Source organism: Mustela lutreola, chromosome 6 (assembly GCF_030435805.1).
Source record: "Mustela lutreola isolate mMusLut2 chromosome 6, mMusLut2.pri, whole genome shotgun sequence".
Classification (NCBI taxonomy): Eukaryota; Metazoa; Chordata; class Mammalia; order Carnivora; family Mustelidae; genus Mustela; species Mustela lutreola.
The window spans coordinates 17029576-17045222 of NC_081295.1; the positions used below are offsets into that span (position 1 = coordinate 17029576).

General features: G+C 39.4%; 1 protein-coding gene across 1 annotated transcript in view; it reads left to right on the plus strand.

The window, feature by feature from the left end:
• The window catches only part of FRK (fyn related Src family tyrosine kinase), a 103318-nt gene that overhangs the window by 76274 nt on the left and 11397 nt on the right, over window positions 1-15647 (plus strand). Inside the window, exons 3-5 of the mRNA XM_059176805.1 lie at window positions 6465-6628; window positions 8551-8719; window positions 13172-13330. Coding sequence (XP_059032788.1) covers window positions 6465-6628; window positions 8551-8719; window positions 13172-13330 — 492 coding nt within the window. The remainder of the gene's footprint in view (window positions 1-6464; window positions 6629-8550; window positions 8720-13171; window positions 13331-15647) is intronic.

Genomic DNA, 15647 nt, shown 5'->3' on the forward strand with positions numbered 1-15647 from the left:
AAATCACTGGCGGAATAAGATTAGGGCCGTGAGTTCTTGATTTTCAGTCCTTTGTTCAATCATCTAAGTGAGAGTGTTTTACTCAGTATGGGAACAGATTATTATCGTCAAGAGGAATAAGCCTGGGCCCAGATGATGCCAGGAGACCAGCTGAAAAATGGAAATCTGCTCAATCAACCATTCGTTTATCTGTAAAGTGCCAAGCTACTCATTTCACTGGTATTTTTCACTGAGCTATTATTAGCTTGCCTTCTTGTCTTGTAGACATAGTCTCCAACTTTACGTTCATATTGTATTCTGAAGCTCATTTCTGGAGGTTCTGTCTTTTAAAAATCTGACTTGGGAATATCTTGTAATTCCTAATGCTTTAATATATACTGAATACTGTATTAGTGACGTGGTAGAGTGGGGACCGGACTCCTGGGAGGCTCACAGCACTACTTCCTGCACAAACACTCCCACCAACAGAGACTATATAAAGTAAGATCTCACCTTTAGGTGAGACTTCTGTATGCGCTATCTACCACTTAGAAAAGCATTTGAGTCTGGCAAATAGGACTGCAGTCCTAAGATTCCATCCCGATCACACAGTTTCCCCCCAGAATTAGTGACTCTGGAAGTGAAGGGGACCAGATAATCGTGACCTGTGTCACAGCCCTTACAGAAGTTCATGGGGGAGAAATAGTTGAATTCTTTCAACATTCAGCAAACTTTTATTGTACTCCTCCTACATGCTTACCTACATCTTTGAAATATATCCTAATTCTTAGGCATGTTCTAGTAGATTAATCTGTTGACAGGTGAAACATTTTCCCGTAGGTCAAATAGCATAAATGAGAGTCAAGATATAAACTCAGGATGCCTGGCCTTTTAGCTAAATTCATTCAATCGTGATGCTGCTGAGTTGTGTTCCATTATATTTTATAGTTAGCCGTATGGTTTTTGCTGATGAACTACTAGAATGCTTAATTAGTCTGAACTCAGTCATTCACAATAAGAACAGCACAAACATTATCATTCACTTATTGTCTGTAGAGTTTGGGATAGGTTTGGTCCAATAATAAAGATCACAATGAGCCAGAAAAGGAATAGAAAATTCATTTCTCCCTAGTTCTGAGACGCCCCCCCCCCCCCCACACAGTTCAATCTTTGTTAGGAATAACAACTTGCAAACATCTGGGCTCACTACTAACAAATTAAAACCACTTTTAAAAAACAACCATATATTTTGGATTTGATTATTCAATATTGATTACTCAATACTGAAAGGGCCTTCATCCTGACTACAATGTATTGAATTTCCCTGATGTAGCTTCTGTGGTCTAATTTGTACATCATATATATATATATATATATATATATATATATATATATATATATATATGGAGAGATGGATAGATAGTCTTTCAGTCTTATTTAGGTTGAAAACTTGATTTAACCAAATAGAAATATCCATGCTTCCAGTTAGAGATAGAGTAGTTATTTCTGTGTTATGCTGCAGAATTTTAAAAAAAAAAAGTATAAATTTGAATGTCCTCTAAAAGTATCTGTATTCTGGGGCTAAGTGTGCTTTCCTCCCTTTAAAAATAAAGTTCCAGGGACGTGTGTCTTGAAATATTTGTATACTTACCTTTTTAATTTGCATCAGGCATTTCAGAAGCTTGGATTTCACTTCAGATTTAAGAGTTGGTGCATCACCTTCCATTCATCGAGCAGATGTTTATGTTAGTCCTTACTCTGTGCCAAGCTCTGAGTTGATACGGGGTGGGAAAGGCAGAGCCAGAGCCGGTGCTATCAGGGAGCTACCTCTATGGAGATAAATAGTTTCAGAGTTAAACTGGGTGATAGGAGGGAGATGGGGGAGGGGCATTCGATAGGGTGGGCGGAGAAGGGCGGCTCAGAGGATTTAAACTGAGATGGGAAGGAAGGGACCAGGTTCGAGGAGAAGACTCAGATTCCTAGGAAAAGCATCCAAGTGGTGTTCGAGGCTCTTAGGTGAGAATTATTGAAGTTGGCTTTTTTTTCTTTTTGTTTTCTTTTGTTTCTTGAGATTTTGTTTATTTATTTGTGAGAGAGAGTACAAGCAGGGGGAACAGCAGATAGAGGGAGAAGCAGGCTCTCTGCCAAGCAAGGAGCCAGAGGTGAGACTCCATCCCAGGATACTGGGATCGTGACCTGAGCCAAAGGCAGACGCTCAACCAGCTGAGCCACTCAGGCATCCCATTATTTGTTTTTAAAAGGACTACAACCAAAAAAATGGGAATTCAGGGAGAGAAAGCAACAGCCATCAGAAATGTTTGATTACTAAGGGGGAAACAATTGGAAATTTGGAGATTTCTCAAAGCCTGCTCTTTTATTTTAATGATGGGGAAACAGAGGCCAGGTGAGATTGATGAGTTTTTGGTCATATACAAGTTAAATTGTCACTCAGGTCTCCCATTTCCAGATCTATTGTTTTTTCTATTAATCGAAACTACTTTTATTGTGATTAAGAACTCTAAATGTATTGCAAAGTATTTGGTTTTTACAGTTGAGAGTTGAAACCTTTACAGAGTTGGTAAACATTTATTTAGGCTTTTTTTTCATAATCAATAACAATTGCCAAAGCCATATCAATCATTGTGATTTGCATCCTTTATTAAGAAAATCACAGGAAGTACTTTAACCCTTCAGTCATTTATTGATTTAGTCTCTAGCTTGGAAATCTTTAGCTCTTTTGTGGTGCATCAAAAAGGAATTCCTGGGAGCATGTAGGTGGCTCAGTGGATTAAGCCACTGCCTTAGGCTCAGGTCATGACCTCAGGTCCTGGGATCAGCCCTGTATCCGGCTTTCTGCTCAGCTAGAAGCCTGCTTCCCCCTCTCTCTCTCCTTCTGACTCTCTGCCTACTTGTGATCTCTCTTTCTGTCAAAGAAATAAATAAAATCTTTTTTTTTTTTTTTTTTTTTTTAGATTTTATTTATTTATTTGTCAGAGAGCGAGCAAGCGCGAGCGAGCACAGACAGAGTGGAAGGCAGAGTCAGAGGGAGAAGCAGGCTCCCTGCGGAGCAAGGAGCCCGATGCGGGACTCGATCCCAGGACGCTGGGATCATGACCTGAGCCGAAGGCAGCTGCTTAACCAACTGAGCCACCCAGGCGTCTCAAAGAAATAAATAAAATCTTAAAAAAAAAAAAAAAGGAATTCCTGTTTCTGTTTAATTTCCACACAGTCTACTTCAGTTTGAAAGTAGATATTGTCCATCTTGTTTAAAAGAGGGGGGTGTTTTTATTGCTTCCAATCATTTCCGATTATACCCCTATTGGCTTGCTAGACATCTCTATAATTTATGTACTTTCCTGTTTGATAAATGGCAAAGCTTGAATTTTCAAGCCAATCATTTATATAAATTGCTGTTATGCTTTCTATTTAGCTACCTTTCTGCTTCTAATATTTCTGTTACTCTGTGGAGAAATGAATTGGGCTAATACGGTTGACAGCTCTCCTTGATTTTTCTGTTAGCCTTTTAATCCATATATAGGAATTGTTATGAGCTTAGCTCTACATCATGGTAAAACCCTTCCATTTGGTGATGATTATATAGGGCAACTAACATTGTCCCAAGAGTCACAGTCAAGGGGCAATGGTAACCTGACAGATCAGAGAGTAGAAGAATATGTTACAGATACTTCAGAAATTGTAATTAAATAAACTTATATGACTTTTGGAGTATCTAAGTATACTCCTACCCTCTGTATTATAAGAAACTAAAATATTCTTCTGTATGCAGATGATGTGATCCTTTTTTTCAGTTATTGAGGAAAAGTTGAGAAAATCATAAAATATTTAAAGTGTACATGTGATGATTTGATATACATATACTTTGTGAAAGGATGACTCCCACTGAGTTAATTAATACATTCATCACCTCACATATTTACCTTTATTTCGTAAAAGAACATTGAAGTTCCCCCCCCCCAAGATTTTATTTATTAGTTTGAGAGAGAGAGAGCATGCGTGCATAAGCAGGGGGGAATAGGAGGCAGAGTGAGAAGCAGACTCCTCGCTAAGCAGGGAGCCTGATGTGGGACTCGATCCCAGAACCCTGGGATCATGACCTGAGCCGAAGGCAGACACTTAACAGACTGAGCCACCCAAGCACCGCTAAGAAAATTCTTTTAAATTGATGTGTGACATATGTCACTAAAGTACAGTTTGTAAGAGTTTCATTTGATGAGCATTCAGAAGGTGAATACTCCCATGTAAACCAGCACCCAGTCAAGAAAGAGAATCTTATCAATTCACCAGTCTGACTCCAAATATCAGTAGATTTGCTAGTTTTTAACTAATAGTTTTAAATAATTTTTGTGAGATTCATTCATGTTCATGTGTGTATTTGGTTTGTTTATTACATGTCTGTACAGTATTCCCTGGATGAACATACAATAATTTCTTAGTCTCTTCTACAGGTGATGGACATTTGGATTGTTTCCAGGGTTAGACTCTTGCAATGCTGCTAAAAGCATTCTTGTACATGTGTTTTGGCACCTATATTGTGCCTTTTGTTGATTAAATACATTGGTGTGGAATCACTATACACTAGGTAGGATTATGTTCAACTTTAGTAGATCATGACTGTTTTCTAAAGTGATTGTGAAAATTACACCTCCATCATCTGTCCAGGAGAATTCTAGTTACTTTGCTTCCTTGTCACCCCTTGCTATTATCTGTTTTTTAATTTTAGCCGTTGTGAGGTGCATTGATTATTCTGTGAGGAAAACATTGTCCTCGCCAGCAGCGTGCCCTCAGTAAACCTCCGTGCTGGGACTGAGCTGTTTTCTACTTGGTCTTCTTTCCTTTAGTGAGAGTGTTGCTCCAGCTTGACTGATTACCGGAGCACAAGTTTCTATATCTTGCAGGCAATTCAGAATATCTGTATTTCTGGTAAATGCGCTCAGTACTTACAAGTAATTATGCTAAATGAAAGGTGAGTTTATGAAGTGCATTAGTCAGTATTCTGAATGCAAGTGCTTTAATAAAGCCACCAATTCAAGCTAGTTTAAGTGAAAAACGTGGTTGACTCTTCTGGCTGAGAATCCAAGCTTGGGGGGCTCTAGGGGCTAAGCTTTGCTTTCCACATCCCGGAAAGAGCTTCTCAGGCAAGCTCTCTCCCTGAATGGGGACAAGATTTTGCCAGGAGCTCTAAACTCCCAGCAGTTAAACAGAAACAAAACCAAAACAACAACTATAACGATAGACTTCTTCCCGTTTTCCTCGAGCTCTATAACCCACGTCCTACAACTGAGTCTTCTTGGCTCTTGTTCATTCCTTGGCTCAGGGTTGGCATCTGTACCCCAGGACAACATGCTCTTAAAGGAACAGTGATTCTCTGGAGAAGGTGGGGTTCTGATACCAGAAGGCGGGAGGATGATTGGTGGCAGGCAAAATCAACATCCTCTCTGAGTCAGATGATTTGCAAAAAGGTGTGCGGTCTGTTTATTCCTTTAGCTAATGCAGAAGTTGCCCTTGGATCAAGTGATCGTGTTGGAAGGTTGTATACATGGATTGCATTATTTGGGGCCCCATGGAATTGCTTTTATTGAACTGTACTTGGACATTCTGTTCTCGGCCTGCATTTAGGGACAGTATAATGAGCTGCCCTGCAGATTTCCTTATATTCCTGTCAGGTAGTACTGAGGACACTGTTTTACTCTCCAGTTCATAAGATTTCATGGGAAAATATTCTCCGTGGCCTCTGTACCAGGAAAAGTTGAACTGTTTCTTTTTTTAAAAGATTTTATTTATTTGTTTGACAGACAAAGATCACAAGTAGGTAGAGAAGCAGGCAGAGAGAGGAGGAAGCAGGCTTCTGCTGAGCAGAGAGCCTGATGTGGGGCTTGATCCCAGGACCCTGGGATCATGACCCAGCTGAAGGCAGACAGAGGCTTTAACCCACTGAGCCACCCAGGCGCCTGGAGTTGAACTGTTTCTAAACAACTTTTAAGATTTTATCTTGTGGTATTTCTGAAACTGATAATGTTCCTTCCTTGCATTGCTAGTATGAGAGTCAATTTTTTAAAAACTGAGCTCTACACCCAGTGTGGGGCTTGAATTCATGACCCCAAGATCAAGATTTACATACTCTACTGACCGAGCCAACCAGGTGCCCCTAGAATGATAGAGTTAGTTTTATGGCTTGTTTGAATCAAGTCCAATAGATCTCTAAACCTAGCTTTTTTAGTGGTTACCTCACTCTTTTTTATTTTTATTTTATATTTCCTTTAAAATGTGGATTTCCCAGTTCTTTGTCCTTTTTCTTCTGCTATATATTTTTTGTAAACTTCCTGAAGTCTTTTCTGAAACCAAGTTGTGAAATAAATAGAACTTATGAAAATTTTATTCCATGTATTGAAACTATCACCACAAAATGAGTAAATCTGCTTGGCTTTGGCAAGAAGTGTATTAATAGGACTTACTTTGTGTTCCAGTTTTAGATGAGAGGGCTGTGAAACACTACAGAATCAGAAGGCTGGATGAAGGGGCGTTTTTCCTTACCCAGAGAAGAACCTTTTCAACACTGAATGAATTTGTGAGCTACTACACCAAGACAAGTGATGGCCTGTGTGTCCAGCTGGGAAAACCATGTTTAAAGGTGAAATGCTTTCAAGATGGTTCATTTTGAAGTTAACCTTTTGCCTTCAGATATTGGAGTATCTCTCATGTGATCTGTGTGTTCAGGAGCAGGGGGAAAAAGGTCATTTGATTACCTGAGGCATGGATAGAAAAACTATGGCCTACAAACCCATATTGTCCCACACTTATTTTTTAAATACTAAATATTTATTGGAGCCTGGGCATGTTCCTTCATTTACAAATTGTCTTTGGCTTTTCTCTGTACTAGCAGCATTTAATACTTGCAACAGAAACTTCATGGCCCGCAAAGACTGAAATACTTACTATCTCATTCTTCTTAGAAAAAGTTTGCCAACCCCTGACCTAAGGCACTCACTCAAGACAGAAAGTATTCATTCTTTCACTAGGAAATTAATCTGGTGTCCTGCCACTAGAGCACTTAATGATATCTCTGGACGGGGGAAAAAGTGCCCGATCTTATTTAGATCTGTACTCAAGAGTATTAATATGAAAATACTAGACTCATTAGCTGGTCTGCATAGAGATGTCATTTAACTAACTGTTCTAACAGTTTGGCCGGGCCAAACATTGATAGAATTTATCTACATCTATTAGTTGTGGCATGTCTAACCTAGACTTATTTAAAGTTATAGAGTGGTCAGGCACTGGTGTGGGACAAAACCTCAGCTCCTCATCAGAGTTCAGGTCTTGTGTCCTGTCAAGGGACAGCCAGCCCTGTGGTTTATGTCTGGATGATGAATGAAAGGCTCCTGGTAACACCTGACCAGAATTTTATGGACAGGTAGAAGCTGAAGAATTTTGTTCAGTGTGTATGTGTAGGGAATTCATTGACTTAAATCTTGCCAAGTGAATGTGCAATTTTGGTATAAGTACATGCATCTTAGACAGTGTAGGCATGACCCACAAGAATATGTAAGCTCATGCTAAGAATAGCTTACCTGATGAAAGATGTGGCTTAAAAAATACTCAATTTAACCAATATTGTTGGATTCTTCTGGGGACAAATGTTCACAAAGAAGCATATACCTTCTGTGTATTCAATGTGCTGATGATTTGACAGAGGAGCTAAGATAATTTTTTTTTAAGATTTTATTTATTTATTTGACAGAGAGAGAGATCACAAGTTGGCAGAGGGGCAGAAAGAGAGAGGAAGGGAAGCAGGCTCCCCGCTGAGCAGAGAGCCCGAAGCAAGGCTTGATCCCAGGACCCTGAGTCCATGACCTGAGCTGAAGACAGAGACTTAGCCCACTAAGCCACCCAGGCGGCTCCGCTAAGATAATTTCTGATGGTAGATTATGAACTAGACGATGGACTTTAGGAGGGCAGGGGTCTTGTCTGTTTTGTTTACTGAGTGGGACCTTGTTGGTGTTTGAAAAATATGTATTTACTAAATGAACAAGTACATGAGTGAATGAACAAATAAATAAATGATTTTGAAAGAAGATGGACATTTTAATTATGAAAAAATATCTGATACATATGGTAAATGTTATAGGCCAAAGAATTTGGGAATTAATTGCAAATCAGGTGGAACTTCAAATGGGCCTTAAAATTGGGAGGATTTAGCTAAGCAAAAAGTCAGAGGAAAGTCACGCCAGACCCATGTAGAAGTGGCATTGGATGTGGGATGGGTCAGATGGACAGCAGGGTGCCTGATGTAGCAAGAATTAGGGGGGGATCAGCTCAAATAGCAAAGATACAAGTTCTGCCATGATTGCCTTTTCATTTTAAAGCAATGAGAATAAAATGTACAATGTTTTGGTTTTAAAAATGGTGTCTTTTTGCCCGGCTAGCTCAGTCGGTAGAGCATGAGACTCTTAAAAATGGTGTCTTTTTTAAAAAGTGCCTAGACTATTATTTTCAACCAAAAGAATTGTCAAATCTTTTTCTTATACTTATTCTAATTATTCTGTGAAACAGATACAAGTGCCAGTGCCTTTTGATTTGTCGTATAAAACCGCGGACCAGTGGGAGATAGACCGCAAGTCCGTCCAGCTTCTGAAGCGATTAGGATCTGGGCAGTTTGGTGAAGTGTGGGAAGGACTGTGGAACAACACCACTTCAGTAGCAGTGAAAACATTAAAACCAGGTATGGACAGAGAATGTCAAAGGTTAAATGTCAGATGTTGATTTTTAGAAGCTCAACTTGCTCCTGTCAACGTCCAAGAGGTCACAGGACAACCAATGAAGGCACCAAGCAAGTGTTGTGATCACTTTCTCTGGAGCAGATGACAATAAAGGATAACATGATTTAGATTATAAAGGCAAGAGCGGGTGCCTGTCATCAGCTAATGCTTAAGATATCCCCAGGGCAAGATTTCAACAAAGTATCTCTTCTCTAGAATTCCAATTATCCCTCTTCCCATTTTTTCCTAGCCTCCATTACAAACACTGAAAATACTGAAATCAGTGGAACCTTGGAGATCTTCAGGGATCTGAAGGGAGAAACAGTTTTATTCAACACTAATTATTTATGGTTAGAAGGTAAAAGGGTCCATCTAAAAGCGCTCATATTTGGAAATGTAAGAACTATTTTTTTCTTCCGTCTTCCTTTTTCCTATCATAGAAATTAGAAGTACACTAAAATCGTATTTATTCAGGCAGGCATTATCCCCTCCATTTTAAAAGCAGGATAAGAAAATTTAGAAAGATTAAGTAACTTTCCTAAAACTTACTAGTCATATAAAACAAAGTCTCAGTTTTATCATTTACAAAAAAGAAGGTCGTGTGTGCTATGGTGAGTGCTGTGAAGTGTGTAAACCTGGTGATTCACAGACCTGGACCCCTGGGGCTAATAATACATTATATGTTAATAAAAATAAAAAAATTAAAATAAAAAAAATGAAGAGCATCATTAATGCAAATACTTTGAATAAAGTCTGGTTCACAATAAGTGACCAGGAAAAGCTGTTCTTATTTTAATTATTATTATTATTGTTATTGTTACTGTAAGGTCATTCAGTGGCAGAACTGGAATTCAAACCCACATCTATCGCTGCTGCGTCTCCCTAGGGAAGTGACATTCTATGACAGTGTGACTTTACTATAGTTGCCTCACAACTACTTCTAATAACATAAGCAGGAATAATAACCAGAAGCTAGAATATGGTTCTCTAGGGGACCTTCCTTCTTTATCGAACCCAGAATACTTAAGGGTTTAGTAAACCGCCCAGTGGCAGAACTGGAGCCTCTGGGTGCTGCTGGGTAACAGTCTGGTGTAACACCATGGTTCCCAAACTGTGTGCCAGGGCACATTGGGGGCACCACAGTGAATTCACAGGGCTGTCACAGGATATTTAAAAGTTTTGAGCTAAGCTTGAATACCACACAGTTTAGTATTAGACCATGTTACACTCTTGCTGACATCATATCTTTGTGAAAATGGGTTTTTGGTGGGGACTGGGATCACAAGCAAGATCCAAGCAGAAATCAATGTGGGGCAGGAAATGAGCAGAGCCACATTTTCTCTGCTTCCAAGACTTGAAAAATCGTGTTGTGTCCCATAAATGTAAGTATCTCTTTAATAAGTAATTGCGGTGAAGAATGAAATAAAAATTATTTTTTCTTTTGATTTATCTGTATTACTTTTCAAAATGGGTATTAACTTATTGGAACACAAATACTTTTAAAGTTGCTTTGATTTAACCAAGGAATCAATAGAACTGTTAGATATTGGCTTAGGGGCAACATGAAAAAGGTTCTTGAGACAGTGAAGGTGCCATGAAGTGAGAAAGTTAGGCCTGTCTGGTGTGATAGTAGGAGCATAAAGTTTGGTCTAAGTTAGACCTGATTTCAGCCTTGGCTCTGGCTTCTGTGACATCAGATGATTTATTAATCTTTTGAATCTCCTCATCTGGAAGTGGGAATTATAATAGTTCCTACTTCACAGGGTTTTATGAGGACAAATTGAGTCAATGTGTATGAAATACAGGCAGTGAGTTCTTATTACTAAATGTTAGCTTCAGTGGGGCTGCTGGCAGATGTCCACTGACGTGCGATTTGCTAGTACAGCCCTTCTGTCTCAGCATCTACACTGGCCTTCTCAAGTGATGGAGAAGCACTTCTGAGTGGCCAGATGTCATGTTGAGCACTCCAGGTGAGGACGATCTATTCCAGCACCTGAGACGTTCCCAATCACTGCATATATGTTATTTTGAATTCTAATCTTGTTGACAGTTGAGCCTCAGCTTTATTTCCCAATCTAATCATTCTTTCCCCAAAACGAAGCTGCTAGCTATTCATCCTAACATTGTTCTTTAAGGAAGGCCTTCTGGAGGTCAAAAGAGAACAAAAAAAAATTGCATTTCTTATATTAAAAAAAAAAAAAAGCCACGATAGTTTTCTCTCCAACAGGAATAATTATTATTGATTTACAGTGTAATAGCAGCAAACAGCTTTGGTGATTGGTTAAATGTCTTCACTTCACCGGGGCCATTAATCAATCTCAACAGCTATTTATTGCTTAGCAGACTACCACGCAATAAAGACGAGCCTGAAATCAACTCCCACAGTAGCTATGACAGGCAAAAATTAATATTTAATGTTGCATTACTAGCTGAGTTGAAATTGGGTCTCTGCTGTGCAGCTGGTCAGCTGTAACCAGTGCAGCCATGGAATGTTCTGAGCAGACGTCACCTGCAGAGGCTCCTGAAGTCCCCCGTGGGTCCAGCTCTTGTGCATAGTCTGATTTGGCGATGATTTGAGTGTCCTGCATTCCACGGATCTGACGGCGACCAAAGCATTTGTGTAGAAGCATACTGTATACATAAATTGCCTGAACGGTGATCATAATTGCTTTTATCACTGGAAGCTTCATGAGTCAGATTATTTTAAGGTGGGGTGGGGAGAATCCAAGTGTATCCATATTTGACCATAGACCAAACTAATTGTAACAAGAAGAAAGTCCTTTTTCATGTTTCAAGTGCCTCTTTTCTTCTGAGCTCCATTTCGCCACTATTTGATTATGTGGAGCAAACCAGTGGTAGGGATGAAATGGAGGAACAGAGAAAATCATGATGGAAATGGGTATAGGTCCTTTTTCTCTATTCGTCCTGTTTCAAGTCCTTGCCCATTTCCCTCCTCAGTCTGTGAGAAAATACTTAGAGTTGATGTGTTTGGCTTTTTTGTGAAGTATACATATTAATAATAACATAAATCATAACCAATAGTCATTGAAAAAAATATATACATATATGTATATTTATGCCAGATATTGCTATTTCCTGGTGATGATATTATGATATCAGTAAGGTTATTAGCCATGTTTTAAGATGAAGAAATTGAAGTTCAGAGACATTTGGTAACTTACTAAAGATCACACAAGTGAGCTAAGATTTGATCAGAATCCGAGTTTGACCAAGCCTGTGTTCTAAACTTCTACACTCAAGGGAATACCAAAGGACAGACTGCCTAAATGCTTTATGTGAAATGATCTGCAAGTCACATCTAACTCTTCTTAACGTGATGTTAATAAACCAGTTGGAGTGTGGTCTTAGAATGTCCAAGCTTCCCCATGCTTGGGTTCCAATATCAGTTGTGAAGTCTTCATCATGAGTTAGATGAATGGAACCATCCCTTTGAGCTTCAATGGAAATCTTATTTGCACTGTCCACAGGGAATACTGAGATGTGAGGTGACAGGATTCCTTCAGTTACAGTAATGTCTCTGAAACATCATATCCTAAAAAAATATGAAAGATTTTAAAAAATTACCGATGAAATGTAAGCTCTGGGTGTCCTTCCTCCTCTTAGATTTTATTTGTTAATTATGGGCACTTTACATGGTAACAGTTGAGCCATTAAAATACAATTTAATTGTAGGTGCCTCTTTCAAATAGCTCCCAATACTGTCTCTCTTATTATTCTGTTAAGCTCTTAAGAGTCTGACTACAGATGTATTAATATGAGAGAAAATGTTGAAGACCAATTTGAAGTTAGACATAGAAGACTGGTGGAAAAAAAAAAAAAACAACCTCTAAGTTTTGGGTGTAGCCCTTAAATGTTTTCTGCTTGGCCGATACCATATATCACTACAGAATTAAGAACATAAATATGGCAGAATGTCATTGCTTCAGGGTTGTTACCCAGCTGTTCCCACAGTGGGTACCAAGGACAGGGCAGCTATCTGTCTTCTCTGGATCCTGGACCAAAAAGGTCTGGCTGCAGTAATTAAACATTCAGTGTCCTCCAGCATTCATGGTAACAGAATGTCTTCGCTCTGTGTTCTTAATTTGCTGGCCTTGTTTTATCAATTAGACTGTCAGTCACTCCTTTTCCCTTCATTTTTCATATGGACCTGTGTCCACCTCTTTTCACCTACAGGTCATAACCCATAAATTACACCCCCTTGGTGTACCCACACATTAGTTATTAGGTTGCCCTGGCTGGACTGATTCTTTTCTTTGATAAATCTGAAGATTTGTGACACCAGTGCTCTTACTTTACGGAGAAGCAGGAAGCAATCTTGGTGATTCCCACCAGACTGCTGTGAGGACAGGAATGCCTCAATAACAGAAAGTGATTTCCTCCTTTTCTTGTTTCAGGTTCAATGGATCCAAATGACTTCCTGAGGGAGGCACAGATAATGAAGAACCTAAGACATCCAAAGCTTATCCAGCTTTATGCTGTTTGCACTTTGGAAGATCCAATTTATATTATTACAGAGTTGATGAGACATGGAAGTCTGCAAGAATATCTCCAAAGTAAGCTAAAGACTTAATAAAAGGAAGAAAAAGAGGAATTTAGTTTAGCTAGTCCTATAAATGTCAATTTAGCAAGCCTTCTGTAACCCAAAGGATATTTACAATGTGTATATCTGTGAGAATGAATGTCTCAACATTGAAAGGCTCGACTACATTTTAATAGGAGATATACTGTGTGCCAAAAGGAGGAAAAATATTGATGTAGCAAAGAACAAATTGTTCACAATAGACATAGTGGAGTATGTAAAGTAATGTAGAAAACTGAGGAATAGATGTTTTACATGATGCATTGTTTGCTATAATAACTAATGGAGCACTATCAGTCATGGACCAATTTGTTCTATGGCCCAGAATTAGGGGGTGTGGAGTACTTTTGGGGCAATAGAGGGAGAGGTACCCTCATTCTTTTTCCTATGCCAGTGTTTGACAGCATCGTACTTGTTGGTGTTTAAAATACGTCCACTGCTAGGCAACCTTAGAATTTTTAGACTAAAAAGCAGAAATATATTATTGCTTTATTTCTACATCTGCTTCCTATAGTCAGAGAAGACTTAAGGGCATTGTGAAATTTTGGTGTTTATTGCAAATGAATAATTTAATACGCAACAATATAATGAGTATTAAAATGAGACGTTCAAAGTAGTGGAGATCAAGTACTGAAAGAATAATTCATGTCTAAAAAAGAGACTTTTTTCTATGCTTTCCTGAAATGACAGAGTGGTATTGATGGGATGCGTACAGGTAAAGGGAGGTGAGAATAATAGAACAAAGATATTAGAAAGATAAGAGTGTTCTCTGATTTCAGGGTGACTTGTGAAGCTGTTGGTAGTAAATGGCAAAAGTGGAGAAAAGGAAAAAAGAACGTGGGCCTGTTAAATGCTGTTAAAAAATATGCTTAGCTCCTTTGCGTAAAGAGAGCAGATTTAACCGTATCAGAATATATTAGCCATCAGCGTAAGACTGACCTCAGCCGTTGACCCTTTTTGCCTTATTCCCAAGGGACAAAAGTACGGTAGCCATCTTGGGCCAGGTTTAACAAAAATGGTTACTTGTAATATTCATGGTGGTAAATCTAGTAGTCAATTCTCAATCCTCAGACCTATTCAGAGCTTTTATTTCAATGGACTTGGATGAATGGAAACACTTCCTTCATTTGGCTTCCAAGACACTTCAGTCAGTGGCTTTTCCTCCTGTCTTTTTCGTTGGTCCCTTCTCCCATCGATGTGATTTCCCTCATCTCTCAGACCTCTCAATATCTTGGAATTTTGCAACATCACTAGTTCCCTTGCTAATCTCAGTCAGTCTCAGGGTTAAATAACATTTATGTATCAAAGATTTCTCAAACTACGTCCCTTCATTACTTCAGAATCATAAATCCAGCTGCCTTCTTGACTGCTCTACTTCAGTGCTTCTCTGGATAACCTTGGTGTGATGCAGCAACACCCCCTCTCCCAAATCCCAGAGACCTTTATTTCTTGCTCAAGCATGTGTGCAAAATAGATTGGTTGACGCCTCAGGTGTTTTGATCACCTTGGCAGGGGAAGGCGATGGGACTAATCTCGTTCTGGCTCTTTAGAGCTCCAACTGGGAGATGTAGAGAGAACTCCTGTGCCTTTTCATTTGGTCAAATCAAGTCAGAGGGAATAGTGAAGTACAATCCACTAACCTGGCTGAAAGGAGAAAAAAATAAATGTTTGTGAACAGCAAGAATTTCTACTCCATATGTCCATTAAAAAAAAAAAAAATCTCAAAACAACGTCTCCAAAACTGATCGTATGTTATCCTCAATAATCTGCTACACTTGTGTCGTTCTTTCTTAGACGATGTCAACACTCAGCCTAATCGCTTGGATCATATCTACTTCTTCTCACAGCTTCCAGCTAACCAATCAGCAAATCCAATTGACTTTTTCAAAGTATACCCAGGATGTTGCCCCCTCTCTGCCCGGCCCACCCTGGTCCAAGCCATCATCAGCTCTCTCCTGGATGGTGCAGGAGCTTCCTAAGTGGTCTCCCTCTTTTAATTCTTGTTCCTCGCAGTCTCTTCTCAACACAGGAGTTGGAGATCTCCTGTTAAAATGTCAGTCAGATCGTGTCTCTCCTCAGCTCAAAGCCTCACTGACTCCCACGGGTTCTGCCTGTACAACCTCTAAAATCCTACGTGGCACAGCTCTCTATTACCTCACTGACCACATCTCGCCCAACATCTCCCTTGTCTCCCTTGACTCTGTGTCGGTCTCACTGTCCTTTGCTGGATCTTCATTCAGGCCCTTTGCACTTGCTCCTTCCTCTATCTGAATTCCTACCCCCCGCCCCCC